At 49.3% G+C, this 19,880-nt stretch overlaps 1 protein-coding gene across 1 annotated transcript in view; it reads right to left on the bottom strand.

Moving 5' to 3' along the window:
- Positions 1–19,078, bottom strand: part of WNT9A (Wnt family member 9A) — a 50,423-nt gene extending 31,345 nt beyond the window's left edge. Inside the window, exon 1 of the mRNA XM_048951642.1 lies at positions 18,949–19,078. Within this exon, the coding sequence (XP_048807599.1) occupies positions 18,949–19,043 (95 nt within the window). The 5' untranslated portion in view covers positions 19,044–19,078. The remainder of the gene's footprint in view (positions 1–18,948) is intronic.
- Positions 19,079–19,880: the final 802 nt, after the last annotated feature.

Below are 19,880 nucleotides of genomic sequence, written 5' to 3'. Positions count from 1 at the left end.
CACTTGTCAGCACTGCAAGGGACAAGCAAAGCCAGAGATTCCTGCCAGTACCTTTGGGAGACGTGTGACATGTACACAAAACCAATTTTGAGGCATTTGTGATAACATTTTAGTGCCAGTGGAATTTGTCTAATATGGAAACACTACAAACAGGCAAAGACAAATTAAGAAGCCTTAAGTAACATAGTTTTGCTCCAAGGCTTCATGAACTGCCCGTATCTTCCTTTTCAGATTAGCCCTTCATGTCCCAACATGACTGTAGCACCAAACAGTGAGATTCCCCTCTGTAGTCTGTTCTACCAACAGATGCTCATTAGAGCTACTCTCAACCAGAGCAGCAGCTCCAGTCCGAAATGGAGCTCCCATCTGTCTTTGAAATGCATGTGGGTTCACTTCACGACTCCCACAGCCCATCTCTTACAGCAGCTTTAGAGATTGACTCATCCTCCCCCAGATGATATAGGACTTAAGTAAACAAAACCTACCAGAATTGGAGTCAATGGGTTCAAAAAAGAAAGATTGGTAGAATCTGGTTTTGAAGTGTTGTGAAGACATTTAGATACACCTCCAAATCCCATAAATTTAGTAGTGATGTTGAAGTAAGAGCAAAGACTCGTATTCCAAGCAAAGAAGCAATTTGCTTATGAAGAAGTCTCCCCACCAGACTTTCATAAAGCACAAGGAAGTGGGACATGAGCTGTCTGCTCAGCACTACAAAGCATGTACAGCACAAAATTCCAAAGCAAGCTGAACCACCAACTCCACTTTTCGTGCACTCCAATTTAGTAAGAGTTATGTTTGAAGGGAAATAATTAGGAGATTTTATATTGAAAGTTAAAAAAGTTGCACGCACTGAGATAATATACTCTTGTTTCTTTTCTACAAATGTAAGACTTCCCAGCAAATTAAAGCAAATCACTGAAAAACAGCGTTGCTATTTAAATTGCAAGCTGAAACCCAATAGCACTGCGATGAAACTTGGCTGTGTTCTTCTCTCAGATTGTCCTTCTCTGGGAGACAGTATCAGGTTCCCTTCCCCCTTTCTTCATCTGCACTTGAGACTTTCCAATTGGCCTGGGGTCAAGAAAACCATCCTTCTCCCAGCTATCATCCCTGCAAGAGCACATCTCCTGCCAAGCCCTCCGCCAGGTTATGGGGACATCCAGCATTCCCATCCGGCTTCCCAAGGGATGCAAACCCAAATGTCTCACACCTCGCTTCTTGAAAACCAGCAAATGTGGCCACTTGCAGTCCTGCAGGCTGGATCACAGGAGCAAAAGGAGCAGGATCTCATTGGCTTCGCCAGCTCTCTCTACACCACAATCCCCAGAGTGACACTGATGTTCTCAGTGGTAGAGAAGGAAATCCCTCTAGCTTACTCCTCTCCAGCCCTGAAATAGCAGCGGTTGCAATGCCCTGACAGCATGTAACTTGGGTAAGCACTCAGCAGAAATAACCTGTCACAGCAAAAGACTCACTACCACATCCTCAAGAAGACTTTTTATTTTGTGAAGCTTACGCCTATTCATGTAATCTCTGAGAGTTCAAGCAATTGACAGTTTCCAACACTCATGATTTCCAACACAGCTTTTAGGAAGAGGCATTTGGAGCATATAAACAGGAGAGAGAACGGCTGTTTATGAGGATGGATAGTGACAGGACAAGGGGGAATGGTTTTAAATTAAGACAGGGGAGGATTAGGTTAGATATTAGGAGGAAGTTTTTCAGCCAGAGGGTGGTGAGGCACTGGAACAGGTTGCCCAAGGAGGCTGTGGATGCCCCATCCCTACAGGCATTCAAGGCCAGGCTGGATGTGGCTCTGGGCAGCCTGGGCTGCTGGTTGGCGACCTGCACACAGCAGGGGGTTGGAGCTGGATGAGCACTGTGGTCTTTTGCAACCCAGGCCATTCTGTGATTCTACATCAGTAACAAACTCTGAACTACTTCAGAGCTGGCAAGAAGCAAAGTCAACTTCATCAATGGAAATGGCGCCTTAGGAAGGAAAGTTAATCCCAAATAACACAAAGATGAGAGGAAGCCTTTCTACCTGAGCTCTGCAACATAATTTCTTTGTGAATCAAAAGCATTCTTCACACTGGAATTTTCCTCCAAGTTACAGCGGGTTTGTAACTAATTAAAAAACCCCTCCAAGTTTCCAAAGTATTTCAAGCAATAAAACCCAGGTTACAGCCTGAAAATAAATCATAACAGTAATATGCGCACACTTGGGGGGGGGGGGGGGGGGGGGAAGGAGGGGGAGAGGGTAAGATATAAACCAACGCTGGAAAAATCTTACACGTAGTGCAGCCAAAATGCCAGTTGATACATGTCACATTTGGGCGCTCCAGGCAACGCTATCACAATGGCTAATAGAGGCAGGCAGAGCTCCAAGAGGAATGCCCAAAGCCTAAGGACGCACAGATGCTCCCTGGAGCCTCAGATAATGGCAATGGCATCCCAGGCCTTTGCTGAATCTTTCACACACGTTCAGCTCCTCGAGCAGCACAGCAAGCAGAAGGAAGACTGCGACCTTTCAGACGTTGTTAACGGCTAATCCTCCTGGAAGGAGGGCCTCAGAAAACATTTAGATTGAAGCATCCGTGAGATTAAGATGTTTATCCGTCTTGTATTTTGCACATTTAGGATGTCAGTGTCTCCTGGCTGCAAGAGCCCAGGAGGACCAGGGGCCAAGAAAGAACGAACGACTCAGGCAAAGGGAAAGGATAGCAACGCTAACAAGTGCTTTGTGTTTGCTAGAAACCTGTCATCGGTCTGCAAATAACAGAGTAAAACAGAATTAGGGGAGATTTTTCCCCAGATGGAAATACCTTTAGCAGCTGAGTTGACAGATCTATGGGGCGTAACAAGAACCAAGCATAACGTGAGGGTTGCTCCCCGCTAAAGCTTTCCAGGTGTTTACATCTGGCTGCAGCCAAAAGTGCCGTGAACCCCGTGAGATCACTCCAGCCTAGCAAAAGCTCAAAGCCACCTCAGCACAAACGGTAGGAAGGAGGTCAAACAGCCCCTGCTGTGGTGGGAGATACTGTGTTAGCGACCACACAGAGAAGAGGTCTCCTCTCAACCCCAGACTGGAAGGGAATCTGGCACTAGAATCACAGAATTATTTGGGTTGGAAGGGACCAGAAAAGTCATCCAGTCCAACTCCTCTGCAACGAACAGGGACAGCCACAGCTCCATCAGCTGCTCAGAGCCCCATCTCCTGACCTTGAACATCTCCAGGAATGGACATCCACTACCTGTCTGGGAAATCTGTGCCACTGCCTCACCACTCTTACCATAAAATACTTTTTCCTTCTATCTAATCTCAATCTCCCCATTTTCCCTTATCATTTGCAGCTTGGAAACTCCACGCACCAGATATCACAGATGAGAGATTGCTTTGCTCCACCCCAGCATAGCCACAACAACCTAAAACTACATCCAATCTCACAGTTCTGAGCATGATGCTGCATGGCAGGATAGCAGGGAACAAGCTAGTCAGTGCTTTCGGTGCTGGTACAGTTTGCACGGCTCAATTACAATGTTGGAGAGCTAGTCCCAGAACAAGGATGGTCCCTATAAGTTCCTACAGATGTCTGGTCACATCAAATGGGCAAATGGATGGATGGAGGGAGAGAATTTCAGGACATCATTGGACATGCCCCAGCAGGGTTTTGCAGCCTCCCCAAAATAGTCCTCATTGGTTTCACACTGAAGGCCCCAGAGCTTGCAAGGCAGGTTTAATTTTAGAGCGCACTCATCGGATTTGCTTACATAATTTTCTTGATTTGGAAGGCTTTCTATTTTCCTTAGTAAGAAAAGCTGTCCAAGTTTATCACGTTAAGCCGGGGGCCGCTCACCCATAAGAATATTAAAATATATCGGCCGCAATTCTTTTGAAATTTTGCGTATCACGATTAGGACTTTGAACAGCTTTAAAGGGTGAGGTGGGAAAGAAGCCATTAGAATGGACAAATCCTTACCAAATTACACAGGCATCTAAGCGCGGGGGCCCACAGGGTGCCCAGAAGCAGCTTAAAACAGGGCAGGAAGGGCTCAGGAATGTGCCAGCCTGGATCCATTAAGCAGGACATATAAAGAGAACACCATCTTTCTGTGAAGCAGGTGTTTCTGAGTACCTGAGAAGACTGCAGATGCCACCAAGCTGTGTGGTGCAGACAACAAGACCTAGGGATGAGATGCCACTCAGAGAAACCCAGACAAGCTGAGCAATGGATCCAGAACCTGGATGAGCGCCTTAATGAGCTGAGGGTGCCCCTGTTTACTGCAGGGAGTCAGACCAGATGACCCTGAAGGATCCCTTCCAACTCAAAGATTAGGTGCTGCCCCTGCTATCATTTAGCAGAAGAACTTAGCCTGTGAATAAGTCTGTTGGATAACCCAGGCATCGTAGGCAGAGATTTAGTCCTGTTCAGATCCTTCATTCACTCCTCCACCTCCTCAGCTGGTTTTATCAAGAATTCAACTTCTGAGGTTGAATCAACAACATGAAATCACAAAAAGCCACAAAATCCCCTCAGCAATAATTCACTGCTTGACTGTTGCTCCCTATTTTGATATTGTTAAGCTCATTTCTAAGGTTGAACATATCAGAAGCAAATATACTCCAGTCCTCCATTCAAGTCACTGGAGCAGAAAGACACTGTCAACACCCTCAGCCTGCAGCCAAACCAAGGGAACCCTACAGACCCCATGGGTACCACAGCACAGCATCTCTTAAAACACAGAATCACAGCAAAGAGACTACAGATATATTTCTCCCCCCCTACTGAAAACCCACTTGAAGAGCCAGCTCCTGCAGATCCTTTGCCATTCTGCCCAATGGCACAACAGAAGAAGTTGCAGTCTCAAGCACAATTGCTCAATTTATTAAATCACTTAATGCTGCTCCAGGAAGCAGTCGAGTCACTGCCCCAGAGACACTGAAGAAAAGAGCAGATACAGCTCTGACATACATGGGATGGGTTGGGGTTGGACTTGGTGATCTTAGAGGTCTCCTCCAACTTGAATGATTCTACAAAGGCAGCATCACCTCCAAGTGAAGACTGGCACCTTGGTGACACATCTCCTTTCAACAAGGCCTCGGTATTCTCTCAGAAATGGAGTCAGCAAGTTTGCTGCTTATGCCAAAAGGGACTTATAGTCAGTAGTTACATCTTTTTCAGTACCTCCCAGAGCAATAGACACCAGAAAAATCTTAAGAGATGCTAAAGGTGAGGTTAATGCACCTTAAAGCACAACTACAGCTCAATCGAGGTGCTCAGAGATGTCCTTGTACACTGCACTGGAGTTGGACTAGATGGCCCTTAAGTCCCCTTCCAACTCAAACAACTCCATGACTCAGCATCCCATAGTGCTGAATCCACTAGATATAACCACCAAAACAGACAGAGGACCACAGCTTCACATAGCTGCTGCAGGAAATCGAGTCAAAGAAACTGAACATAATGCAGGACTACATCAGCAAATACCCACGTTCTCATTGCATGCACCTCATAGCCAAGCTTGAAGACAGCTGGAGTCTGAAGAGCAGCACAGGGACACATTAGCACTGACAGCAAAGCAGCAACATCCAGAATGTTATGTGCTTCATTGGGGCAGCAGCATGCCTCCATCCTTCCCTTTGGGAATCAGAGCTAAGACATTTAGGGTCAGGATGATGGAAAAAAAAAAATGATGATGCTTCCCTCTGCTGTTCATGGATCTTAGCCCTAATCAGCACTGGCAGGATTGCCCTCTGCTTCCCTGCACAATGGGTAAAAGCCATGAGAAAACCCCCATCCTACTCAACTCTCTCCAAAGCAATAATTACCTCCCATAGTTATAAAGGCAATTTTTCTTTCAAGGTTTAAGGAAACAGAGATTGAGCACTTCTGCCACCACAGCTCATCTTCAAGAGGAAACGTGCTGCTGGTGAAGCACTGCCATTCTATCCAGCAGAGGAAAACCCATGCGACCCATTGCCCTGCATTTATGTGAAAAGGCAAAGAGGTCAGCTATTCAAATTTCAAAAAGCAAAGCCTGGAATGGGAAAAACACAAAGGAAAGGACAAACACCTCTACAGCACTCCATCCAGGCACTCTGAGACACTGACACAGCACAGGAGCTGGTTCACACATCAGCCTGGCAATGTGCATGCGGCTCTGACTCTGAGAGGCTGACTGTATTCACCATCTGTAAGGGGACACTCCAGAGAGGCTAATAGGAATGAATTCAGCACAGGAATGCAAAGTGGAGTGGTTAAACCACATCAGCTCTGAAGGACTGCCTCCGCACTGGGCTCTGAAGTGCTCTTAATTCAGTTTAGCCTGATTTGCACTGAAATCAAGTGTGTTAAAGTGAATTAAGGCTCCTTAATCCCCAAGGAGAGCGTTTCCACCGGGGCTAGTTAAGAGTAATTGAACTAATCCACTTTAAAAGTCAGTTCGGATTAGTTGTGCTAAGTGGCTGTGCAGATGAGGCCGGGGAGCACGGACTGTCTGGAGCATGCAATAACCACATCAATCTGCCTCTGGGAGGACAGCTAGAGCCACGCTATTTTGCTTTGCAAAGGCTGGGAGTGCTCCAAGACACTCAAACAAGGCTACTGTAATAGAAATGTCTACTTGTGCTTGACAGGTGCCATCTGGTTGCAAGCAGAGGCATTTTCCACATGTATTTTCTCTGCGTGCCACATACACAGGGTATGGCCAAAGGGATGCTGTTTTTACAGGCAGCTGAGGGAACTGGGCTAGTGCTCCAAGATGTTTTGGCACCTCTCATCCAGGCCATGCTCAGAGCTCACTAACGGTGGCCATCCCACCCCCTGACCCATCAGAAGGGACATGATGGGCTCAGGGGAGGATCAAAACCCATCTCCTCCCCATTACTAACAGCTACAGGTTACTGCCTTCCCATCATATCCAGCTCGCTCCCCTCAGGAGATGCTTCACACCCCCAGATTTTCAACGGCTTGGAGCAAAATGACTTCAGCCCCCCAACAGAACCAGAAAAGGTGAGAAGGGACAACTGTCCCACAGCACCTCTTTGCTGCTGCAGGCAGAAGAACCAGCCCAGTATCCATACAAATTCTGCCTTTCTAGGAAAGCAATGAGCCCCTGCTTGATCCCAACCCGTTCTTCCCCCAGCTAAGAATAATCCCCCCAGCTGCTGTTTGATTTACACATTGCCATGGACGCACAGTGTTTTTATCGGGTAGATACACAGGGGGAGAGGGAGCAAGCCTGCGTGTGTTCGTTCTAGTTAATGTTTCCTGTGTGGTTCAAGCTGTTATGCCTCCAGGTATGTTTATTTCACTACTTCAGCAAACCAGCAGACTTTTTAATGGAACTGTTGATATTTTTCCTGGCTGCTGCTCCTCCTGGAGAGGCGAGGCAGTGTACGAACAGAGTTCATTCCTCACCCCAGCCTGGAGCTGCTTCGCTCCTCCTGGGACTGCGGGGAATTGAAGGTTTCCATTGCACTGGTCAGATTTCTTTCTTTGCCAGCCTTCAAGTTTTAGATACACAAACAGAGGCGTTCAAGCAGCTGACAGTAGTAAGAGCAACGCGTTGCTGGTGCTCTATACAAGGGCTGCAGTTGCACAAAATCCAGCCATGCATCCCCCAGAGAAGACAGTGGGTGCAACTTCACTCCTAAAATGAAGCCTCAGCTACAAGGCTTGTTTCAGAGACAGATCTTTCAGGCTGAAGCTAGGGGTTTTCCTGCTTCTTAGAAATTCAGGTCACCAAGCAAACAGTGGATTCTCCATACATTTTTCATGGCACCTCCTTCAAAGCTGCAATAGGAGCATGCAATAACTGCTGCAAAGCTGCTGAGGAGTACCCTCAGCCTCATCAGAACGTTCTGCTTCATTAGGCACTCAAACACCAGTGTTCTTTATCACAGAATCATTAAGGTTGGAAAGCCCCTTAAGGTCATCTTGTCCAACCATCAAACCATGTTTGTGACTACTCTAGACCATCTCCCTCAGTGCTACATCTCCATGGTTCTTGAGCATCTCCAGGGATGGTGACCCCACCACCTCCCAGGGCAGCTGATCCAATGCCTGACCACTCTTTCTGAAAAGAATTTTTTCCTAATATCCAACCTGACCCACACCCCCCAGCCCAGAGCAACATAAGGCCATTACCTCATGTCCTACCAAAGGCATCGTCCATAGCCCAAGAGCCTTCAGCTGTCCTGAGAACAGCCCAGCTACCCAAGAGACACGCACCAAGTTGCTGACTCTGTTCAGAGACTCTTCCTTCAGTAAGTCCTGATATACAAGCTGAAATACCCTGAGCTTTAGACACATTCCCAAAACCATGCAGGTGATGGGAGCACAGACATCATCCATAGAGTAGTAAGTCGCCCAGTGTCTCTGAATAAGTCCAGATGGATCAGAGACCAGTTGGAAATGCTTAATTTGGGTTACCTGGAAGGTAACAGTGTAAGCAGACCCACAGAAGCACCAGTTTGGATAAGGCTACCATCTGTCCCATGCTGGGGTCTGTCCAGCAGCAGATGAAGCACAACATCATGCATAGCAGCCCAGCAAGCCTCACAGCACCCATCATTGGGGCAGGTGAGGTCAGCACCTGCCCCCCAAACTCATGCTAAGTCTCTGGATTTTCCTGAGTCAACATAGACAAGCCAGAAGATAGATACAGCCACCAGGGATGCAACACAGCCATGCTAATAAGCCATAGGAAGCGTTGGCTCTTTGGCTAGATCCTTTGGTTATTCAGCTCAAGCAGCTGCTTCATCTCTGGCCTGTCAGATGACAGGGAAATAGCTCCCTCCTAGCTCCCAGCAGAAGTTCTATCCTTGGCAGGGGCTGAGAACACCCCTGCCCCCCTCCCACTTTTGCTTACAGAAAGGCCCAAAGATGCAGAAAGAGCTGCGCTATTAGTTTGCCAGGTATTTCAAGATCTCACCTTACACTGGGAGAGGATTAGGGCAAGGAAAGAATTTTGTCAAGATTAAGCAAAACAAGTCAGTTCTGTTAAATAAAGTATCAGTTTTGGTCAACTGTCCCCAGAGGGGTTTGGGCTTCAGGATTGGATTTCTTGGAGGAGATGGGCAGCCCCCAAAGGCTGTGGGGCTGCAGGGCTTACAGCAGCCTGAAAGCTGAGCTTTGAGCTGTGCCACCCCACTGCCATCAATGGCTCTGGGAGAGGTCTGCATATCCAACACCACTAAGCTAGTGCAAAAAGGATCTGTCCACATTGGGGGCATTCTAAACGCAGCAACACTCAGCTGTTTCCCAGTTGGTCACATATGAGGGAGCAGCTCAGCATATTAGGCTGCTCCAAGATGCAGGGGCATACAGAGCTGCAGTGATGCAGACACCCATATATCTTAGGAGGGATGCTAGAAGTCACTGCTGAGGAAACAAAGAGGTACCTCAGCTTCCTCTTATCTGGTTGCTTGAGGTGCTTATATCTGAGAACTGAGCTAAGAATTGTCAACACAGAGGCCTCGAAGCTTAGCCAAGCTCATAAGTTAAGTGGAAGTACTTTTTTTTTTTTCCTTTTTTGCTTGCCAAGTACTTTGCTATGCCCTCACCCAAGCTTCCCATTGCTTAGGGTCATAGAATCATCATAGAATGGCCTGGGTTGAAAAGGACCACAATGTTCATCTAGTTTCAACCCACCTGCTATGTGCAGGGTCACCAACCAGCAGACCAGGCTGCCCAGAGCCACATCCAGCCTGGCCTTGAAACAGAGTCCATACAAAACATGACTTGTGCCCATGCAATCAGAAGACCATGAAACTCAAGCAAGATTTCACAGAACCATTAAGGTTTGAAAAGACCTCTGAGATCCCCAAGTCCATCCCCGACCTACCATGCCCACTCTGTCCCTCAGCACCACACCTCCACGGCTTTTAAACACCTCTAGGAACAGTAACTCCACCACCTCCCTGGGCAGCCTGTGCCAATGCTGCCTCTTTCTGAGAAGTTTTTCCTAATATCCAACTTGATATTTACAGAAGCAGAACCAGCTTCTCCAATTTGGAACAGAAGTGTCCCCCAGGACTGCCTGACTTCTATTGCAATACCAAGCCTAAGTGTACCAATTAAAAATATACATATAATCAACCTGCAGAGAGAGAAATTACAAGGAGGATATTTAAAGGTCTGAGCAGAACATAACAAAGCCACACAATGCACCCAGCTCAGCAGGGCTGAGTACAGAGCAAGATCTATGCTGGGAATTAGCTGGGAGCAGCCCATCAGCACCATTTCTCAGTCATGAATTGGGGAGCCTACCAAAGATGGCAGCAAACAAGTCATGAGCAACATGCCAGGCCATACACATCACTTTGGAGCAGGCACTCCTGTAACACTAACCAAAGCCATGGCTACAGGAGGGGTCAGCCAGCGAGCACCAGTGCACTCCCACACACCCATAGCAGCGTGCCCCCAGTGTGCAGGGATGGAGAAGCTGTCACCTACAGCTGACTGATGGCAGCAGGGAGCCTAGAACACTTGGAGGTGCAATTTAAAGGGTAACCACTTACTTTGAGAGGAGAATGAGGCAGGTATGTTTTTGAAGATATGGAAGAATCCACAAAAGCCAAAGCTGATGCTTTCAGAGAAGAGCTGGAACCAGTTCATTGACAAGAGCTTGAGGTGCTCAAGAAACAGAAACTAGAAATCCAGTATCAACCACAGACACCAAGTGTAAAGGCAATTTAATTCATCTGGGAAACCTATCTCACCTGATCACACATCACATGTAGAGGCCACTCAAGAAACACCATCACTTATCTCAGAATGTGTTTTTCCTCCATCCTAATAGTCCAGCAGAATTAAGCAGACAAAGAGGAGACAGTTCTTTAATTCATGAGCTGACCTTCCCCAAAAGGACACAGCCTTGGAAACAGAAGCTCTTCACCCTACCTGCTCTGGGTGCTCTACAGTTTGGTCTCAGAGGTTTCCCCAACAGCAGATCAAGGCCCTGGCTCAGCACCTGCCCATTTCTCCCAGCACCAAGAGGGCCATTTGACATGGTTTTAAGCTAAGCTCAGAGATTCCCGTGTGCATCTCAGTACATCATGCATTTCTAGAGGAAATCACATGTTGCCATACAGCAACACAAGAAGCTACCTCCTGCTGTGCACATCATATGGCCCACTATGCTGCTTCAGTCCCTGGAGCACTCTGAGCAGGTTTTCCAAGAAAGGAAACTTTTACTGCCATTGTGAAAATTGTCTGGCTATTCAATTAATGCTATTATAATGAGCTAGGCCACATGAGTCTGCTCATAAAATTCATACCAGCTCCCATGCTTCATGGCATCTCATCAACATGAGCTGCACACTCCATGCCAGCACAGACTCACATTAATGTGGGATACTGTTGAGTCTGCATGTTCTACAGAGGGTGCATCAAAGTGCTGCTTTGCTCTATTTTCTTCCCAAAGGAAGAGTCTAAGGTGGTTTTGTTTTTGTTTTTTAAACCCATCACCCACCTTCAGCAGCTCAACCAGCAAATACTCCCCCCATCCTACAGAAGAAGGATTTAAGGTCACAGACAGACTGAAGACCACGCAGCACATTTAGGAGCTGTTTGATCCATTAGAAACAGAAAAGAGGAAAAAAGAAAACCTACTCTGATATTTTGTTCTGTTGCAAAGAACTCTATCAGCTAAAGCAAATCCCCTACCTGCTGTGTTTGACCATGTAGTCACAAAATACTCCCTGTTCCACTTAGCACACTGCAAACACACATTACAATAAAATGTAAAGCTTACCGAGCTGATAAACTTCATGAGTGTATTTTATGACAGTATCTTAAGAGATAAGGCTCATTAGCACTTTACAGCCACGATGTGAAGGAACCTTAAAATCCACGTTAAACTGGGAGAAAGAAGGGGAAAACTTGAAACCAAGTATCAAAAAAAAAGAAAGGTCCCAAAGGGTTTTAACCCTTTCCACCCAGCACCATCATTTGTAGCCCCTCCCCAGCTCAGCCAGCATTGGTCCAGGTCCTACAGCAGTCCTCCATCAGCATTTCCCAGCTCAAGCTGCTGCTCTCTTCTGCTTAAGAGCTGCTCAGATGGAGAAACCAATGGAATTAATATGCCACAAGCCCCTGGACAGCTTTTCTGGCTGCACAGTGAAGGCTGTTTCTTATACTGGGGAGCCAGAGGCCTGGCACAGTGCACCCAGAAGCCAGGAACATCAGAGCTCTTGGATTGCTTCTATACCACACATCCTTGGGAAGACCCTGGGAGTCTGACAAGTTGCTGCCTTTCAGGGGCTGGGAATATTGGTTAATAATAAGGGTTAACATGAACTCCCCAAGTGCCATCGTACCCATAGTGCTGGCTTCAGGAGATAGCTGCAGCTGTATGGCTGGGCATGAAGAGCCTTCACATTGAGCAGATGAAAGATGCTGCTGTGTTTCAAGTTCTCTCTCATCAAATACACCAAACATTGGGGTGGAGCAGTCCCATTAGTACTCTCAAGTGATCTGAGATCTAATCCACATGCTGAAGGTACCATGGTGCCCCATGTAATCCGAGCAAAGGATCCACATGGACCTTCTCACAGGAGAATTCCTCACACCTTTGGTAGTCTGACCTACTGATCAACACTCAAGATGCTTCTTCCATAAGGATACTCCAATGAGAACTCTTCAAGTGCTCCTCAAGCTACAAAGCTTCCCTCCAACCTAAAACTCCTCTTAAGAAGAGGAATTCACAGGGATGCAAGTGGGAGACAGCACAGTCAGAAGATGCTCACTTTGTGAGCTGAGCTTTCTGGGTCCCACCAGCCCCCTGCAGCTCTGCACCAGAAACCACCTTGTGCAGTGGGAGCACTGCAGTTCAGTACCACCTCTGGTGCTCAGACCTCTCCACACACAGATACCTTACTTCAGCATGTCTTCTGCTTTTGCTTCTCCAACATAAATAAAAATAATAATCAAGGAGCCATTAATTATCAGCATTTCAATTAGAAAAACACCATGAAAACATTACCATCATCTACTTGAATGGGAGGAGCATCCCTCAGATAGTCATCTTCTCTAAAAGAGAATTATATCAGTAAGCAGAGAGGATTAAACAGAGAAAAAAAAAAAGCAAAACCTGACAAAGCCCAGCCCAGAGAGATTCAAATCAAGAGTCTAGCCAAGGAGCATCCCATTGGATTCCCCATGCCATCTCCCACACCTTCACTTAACCTTCCCCCTTGCCAATGCCACAACTTAATTCAATTACCTGCCACTGAATAAGCCTTAAGGCAATTCTCATTACCCTGCGATAAAGCACGAGGCCTTTAATTATTAAACACTCATGGGATTTTCGTGTTGGGGTTGTGGGGCTGGACTCCCTTTTATTGTCGTTAGCGGCTTCAAGAACGCAAGTTAATCATTGACCAGGCTTTTCACCAAGCGACCAGAGTCCTATAGATCCCTGGTTTCCAGTTCTGCATCAGCAGGCATGCTAGGAGAAGGCAATGGCTGCCTCCTGCTCTGCCAATTGCACATTTAATCCTTAACGAGCCATCTTCTCCCCGAGGAGTCATCTGTAGCATTGGTGTCCCAGCCAAAATAGGCAGCACGTGGGCAGTGGGGCTATGTACAGCACTTACCCTATGCTCAGTTCAGAAAATGGCCTGGTACATCCTTCAAGAGAAGGGAAGCTAAGAATCACAGAATCACAGAATTGTAGGGGTTGGAAGGGACCTCCAGAGATCATCGAGTCCAACCCCCTGCCAAAGCAGGTTCCCTACAGGTTATCCTCTCATCTCAAACAGGATGAATCCAATGCATGAGACCAATACTACTAAACCTGTGTTCTGCTCCATTCTCTGCTTGCACTGCAGGGAGCTTCCAGGTTCCCTCCTATAATGTAGAACCATGCTGCACACTGCTGGGCTTGTTATCACCCTTATATCCCTTTCCAGTGGTCCCAGCACCACTTTCAAGTATCTACAATGCAAACCCTTCTTCTGGGCATGGGGATTCCATCCTCAAAGAAATAAGTTTCAGGTTGGGTAGTTGGAACAACTTCTTTTCTGAAAGAGCAGCAATGCATCAGCACAGGCTGCCCAGGGAGTGGTGGAATCACCACTGAGGGACACGGCCAGTGGGTATGGTAGGAGTGGGCTGAAGCTGGACTTGGAGATCTTAGAAGTCTCTCCCAACCTTCATGATTCTATGACAATTCACACGGCTCTAAAGGAGCAGGGAAAACAGCCAAGCCTACCCTCTCTACAAGCCAGAAATTCAAAACCAGAAAACCAACAAAACCAGAAATTCAGCACTTCAAATCCAACGCCACCATCTCAGAAAAACCAAACTAACTCCTTCCAATGGGGTGGGATGGCCCTCCAGCCTCCCCACGCTCCAGCTGTGTCTGACAGCTGCATTCCTCTCTCCCTGCCCCAGCCCAGGTTTTGTTGTTGAGCTGTGCTGTGAACCAGCTGCTCCGTCTCAGCCACGTCAGGGACAGCCAGCATGTCTGGAAAGCACAGCACAGCTGTCTGGCTCCGGGTGGCTTCCCAGGAATTCATAGCACTCAGAGCTGCAGGGTGGGTGCGTGGCCCCACACCACCATCAAGTGACAGGTAGGGAAATTCCTGGCATGCGACAGCCATGTGAGTACCTCCTTCTCTGGAGATATTCAAGGCCCATCTGGATGCTTTCCTGTGCAACCTACAGTAGTGAGCTGCTTTAACAGGGGATCAGACCGGTGATCTCCAGAGGTCCTTTCCAATGCCTATATTCTGTGTCAGCAGGCTGAAGCAGCACCCACAGGCTTCATTTAATTGGAGGTGGCATTCCAGCTGATGCCATGCACTTGCATGTGGGTCACGGCTCTAATAGCTTCTTAGTAGTGACCCTACTGAGAAGCTCATGCTAGCTCACACCCCCAAAAGCCATTCCATCAGGATAGTCACCAGCACATGGAAATCCATCCAGTTCATTATTCATGGGCTTTGGTTGTGAACTGAAGGCACGTCCTACTTCAAATCATTCAGGTTGGAAAAGGTCACTAAGTTCAACTGCCCACCCATGTTGTCTACTAACCACCTCCCCCCCCAGTGCCACATCTCCATGGTTCTCCAACACCTCCAAGGACAGTGACCACACCACCCTCCTGGGCAGCCTGTGCCAATGCATCACCATTCTAAGAAGTTTAACCTAACATTCAACCTCAACCTCCCCAGTGCAACTTAAGGCCATCACCTCTCATCCTGTTGCTGTTACCTGGGAGCAGAGGCCAACCCCCACCTCACTACAGCCACCTTTCAGGGAGCTGCAGAGAGCAATGAGGACCCTTTCCCCCTTTCCCCCTCCCCTTAGCCTCCTCTTTTCCAGACCAAACAATCCCAGCTCCCTTAAACACTCTCCAGAAGACACTCCCTGTCCCTAGCAGCACCCAGGCATCAGTCCTGCACCCACTATAGGCAGCAACAGCACTGCACACTTCCTGCACTAAAAACCCCACCGTGCAGCACAGAACCCACTCAGTAGCAATGCATTGGTAAATTAGGGCAAGCTATGCTCCCCTCCCTCCCTCTCCCCCACGCAAGCATTTCAGGGTTCCTGTTGCCTGCGTGCAGCATACGGATCAGTTACATTTATGAAGAACATTGCAATCTGTCAATATAAACACTATGTAAGCATGAGCCACTGGTAACATTACTACCGTCTTGACAAGTGTTTGCAGAGGGGGCAGAGCTGCCCAGCTCCTTCTGGGGCCAGAGGAAAGCAGAGCAAACTCCAAGCTGCAGAAAGCAACACTTCCAGCTAAAAAAGGAAAAAAAAGAAAAAAAAAAAAAGAAAAAAAAAAAGTATAACAAAATGGAGCCAGGCTGTAAATCAGAACACCCAGAAAGAAATAGAAGGGATTTGATTTATGGCCCCAACAGGTTGCAAGCTCAGAGCCACGGAGCAGACAGCTCAGGAAGGCAGCAAGCTCCTTTCCAGCTCTCCATCCTGCACACGCACCGGGATGAAGTCAATCAACCCTCCTGTCACCCCAGCACAGCTGATCTTGTCATCTGCCACCTCCAAAGCCCACCGCCCCCAGCCCATAAAGGGAGGGACCCACACCCAGCACAAGAGAAGCAGGAAGGGGAGGAAAGTGAAATGCAATGCTTTCCCAGGGATCCCAGCAGTCTGGGGCTGCTCCAAGCAATCCCCATCAGCCTGCTGTACTGTGGTGGAAATTAGCTTTAAGGCAGCCCAGCTGCAGAGGAGAAGGCTGAACACTGAAGCAGGCAATGCACTGAAACAAGCAGATCTCAGGTGGGCTCCTCTCCAGGCACTGCTTTCCCTACAGAGTCAGCATAGACAGCACATCCCACACATGCTCCTATCCTGAAATGCACCCCTACCATCAGGCATCTCAATGAACAACTTTAAACCTGCACAAGGCAGCTCCTGTGTAGTTTTCCAGACATGCTTTCTCCTCTGCAGGATCAGATAAGACTTCAGAGATGCTACATCACATGCCCAAAGCCAGTCCCTTCCTGCTGCTTTCCCAGAGTTTGGGCTAACGGGTCCCTACTGAACAGGCACCTACAGGGACTCACTCTGCTCTTTGAGCATCAACAGCACTATAGCTTTGCTGTACTCAAGCACACCCCAACCAGGCAGCCTCCAGCTACAGCACATCTGCCCCCCAGCATCGCAGACAGGCATAACTACACACTGACACAATCTCCTTATCATGTAGCCATGCCCAATTTCTGTCCCTGTGCGCTAATTCTCTAGCAGGCCACACATTTAGAGATACTGAATTCTTTCCCTGAAAGAAGACACTGAGGATGGGGAAGGGAAGAGATCACCTACAGCTCATCCCTGTGCCCTGTCAGACTGCAGAACCAAGCAGCCACAATGTGACATCTGCCCACTGCCAGGGATGCTGACACCTGGAGCAGGGAGTTGTGAGCATCATGGTGGCTCTGGTGACAGTCTGGATGGTGCATCTCTTCCCATGCCTGGAAAGGGGGCTGGGATCATTAAGCCCACTTCAGTATTCCAGTTCCTGCACAAACAAAGGGGCATGCAAGCCTCATATCGCTTTTTTAAGGAAGAAAGAAATATGGGAAGATTCACATTGGAATAAACACCTGGAGCAGATCTTCCATGCACACGGCCACTTCTCTAAGCAGCAGCAGCACAGCCAGAAGTTTGAATGCCAGTGACTACACGGCACCTGCAGAAGCACCAAACTCCACCAGGGGTATTCCCTTGCATCCTCAGCAAAGAGGATCTCTGGGGTGGACAAAGATCAGCAGCAGATGCTGCTTAGAGGCACAGCAGAGGAGCAGAGAGCAGCACGCTTTGCATAAGCAAACTTTCCTGCACCGCAGCAGCCTCAGAGCCCATCTGGCCAAGCACACATCTGGCAGCATCTCCTCTCCCCTCCTTATTGCCAGCAAGGGAGTCTCAAACCAGAAACAGCAGCTGTCCTGAGGCCCGGGGAATTACCCAGCACAGTCAGGGCATCAGACCCTGCAACACACTGCACTCAAGTTCAAACCTACACCAGCCCCACGAGGCCAAGAAGCAAAATCCTAGGAGCAAAGTGACTGCAAGGAGTTACCTGCTGCACTACAGCAGATACCAGCACTGCTTGGATTAATGGGAAAGTTACAGCCAAGCTCCTTACGAGCCCCATCAGTCCCTGAGGCACAGTACAACTGTGCTGTGCTGGTGGTCTCCGGCAGATACATGAGCTGTGGTGGGGGAAAGGGCTTTTCCCAAAAACCTGCACGCACAGAACAGGCGGTTTCCTTGCAAATGCAGCCCCAGTGGCAGGAAGTTAAGCAGTTCTCGAGTTGGAAAGAGAAGATGTGAAGTAGCACTGTTTGGAAAAGTCTGCCAGACCACAAGCAATGGACAAGCTTCGACACCGGGATTTGTTTTACTGGAAAGAAGTGGGGGGAAAACCTCAAGACATTCCCTGGGGCCGGTCCAGTGGCTCCTACCAGCGGTCACAACGCAACATCCTAAAGAAAAGCAAGTAGCACCGTTTTTCCAGGGAAAACAGGGTTAACAAACGGCTCACATCCCACACTCCAACCATTACGGAGTACCACCACCCAATTTGGGTAGGAACTTTAAGACACACCCTACAGGCACCCCAAAAAAGCAAAGAGGCGCAGACAGCAAGCTAAAAGCCAGCAGACCCTCTGCTAAGAGGGGGATGGGGAAGAGGTCAACCTTTGCAAAGCAGTAAAACGAAGGGATTAAGGAGTTTTTATAGGGTTTTATAAGGGTTTACGGACTCTCCCAACGCAGCCCGGGGCGCGGATCCACCTGCGCAGCGCGCAGCGGGCGCGGAGTTATGGCGCCCCCTGCCGGCCGCCGGGCCGCGCACAGGTGAGCGCTGCGGGCAGCGGCGGCTCCGCGCCCAACGCGGGGAGATCCTCCGGCTTTTAGGGGAGCAAACATCGGGGGCAGGATGGGGACAGCAGGCTGAAAACAACAGCGTGCGTCCCCCGGTAAATTAAAAAAAAATAAAAAGTTACGAGCCCCAAAGGAGCGACGGTGGGACCAACGGATCTGCCAGCACCTGTGCTCAAAGCGAAAGGAAGGAGAAGTTTAAAGCAAGGGGAAAAAAAAAAAATAATAAGTTTTTTGGAGGTTTTCTCTGTTCTAAGCAGAGTTCAGGAAGAGCCGCCTGCCCCGCTGCAGAGCGAGTGCTGCCTCCGTGCCGACCACGCAGGGGTCGGTTGGAACGAGGTGCGACCCGGGGGCAGCGAGAGGGGATGGGGGGATGAGGCGGTAGGGCTCAGAGCCCCTATGGGGAACGCTGTCAGCGCGGGTGGAAGGGATGCGCGGCACTCCCCGGCAGCAAGCAGCATCCTCGGGACGAGCAAGGTGCAAAACAGCCTTTTGCAAAAATAATAATCATTAAAAAAAAAAAAAAAAAAAAAAGAGCGAGGGGTGCAGACTTCGGCCGCCGGGCACCTACCCGAAGTAGGCGGCGGAGGGCCGCGGGGTGCAGGCTAGCAGCCCTAGAAGCGCGCAGGAGGAGAGCCATCCCAGCAGGACGTGTCCATCCAGCATCTTGCAGCGGCTCCGGCGCTGCTCATCTCGTTCCCCCGCCGCGCCCGCTGCAGCCCCGCCGCCCGCGCCGCCTCTTATAGCGCGGCCGGAGGAGCGCGGCCGGCCGGCGGCGGGGCGGGGAGGGGCGGGGCCAAGAGAGAGGGGCGTGGCCATGGGGACGGAGGGACCGGGCCAAGGGGGGGTGAGGGCGTGGCCTGAAGGCAGGGGGCGTGGCTTGGTTGTGTAGGGGCGTGGCTTGGGGCGGAGGGATCTATGAGGACACGCCCACTTTGCTTCTAGGGGCGGGAGGAAGGCGGGGAGGGGAAGGGTTGGGTGTCCCTGGGATGTGTGGGGTTGGGGGGGCTGCGAGTGGGGTGTTGTGCAAGGTTGTGGGTGTGCAAGGGCTGAGAGTGCCACGAGTGGGGTGTTGTTGCAAAGGGGTGGGTGTGCAAGGGCTGAGAGTGCCACATCTGGGCTGGTGTGCAAGGGGTGAGCAGTCGTGCAAGGGATGGGTGTGCTGTGAGTGGGGTGGGTGAGCGATGGGTGTGCAAGAGGCAAGCGTGCAAGAGGTGGGAGGTTGTGCAAGGGTTGGGTGTGCAAAGGGCAGAGCAGGTGAGCAAGTTCCAGTTGTGCGAGGGGTGGCCAGTTGGTAGGTGTGCAAGGAACAGATGTGCCAACACTGGGCTGCTCTGGCAGAGCCTTGTGCAAGGGCAGTGTGTGTCGCATCTGGGCAGTTGTGCAAGGCTTCAGTGTGAGAGAGCCAGACAGCCGTGCAAGAGCCAGGTGTGCAAGGGCTGAGCAGTAGTCCTGCAAAGGTCAGGCCAGGTGTAAGGGATCAGTACGCAAGGCTGGCCATCT

The sequence above is a fragment of the Lagopus muta genome, chromosome 7 (genome assembly GCF_023343835.1).
Source record: "Lagopus muta isolate bLagMut1 chromosome 7, bLagMut1 primary, whole genome shotgun sequence".
Taxonomy (NCBI): Eukaryota; Metazoa; Chordata; class Aves; order Galliformes; family Phasianidae; genus Lagopus; species Lagopus muta.
This window is presented reverse-complemented; position numbering and strand designations above follow the sequence as displayed.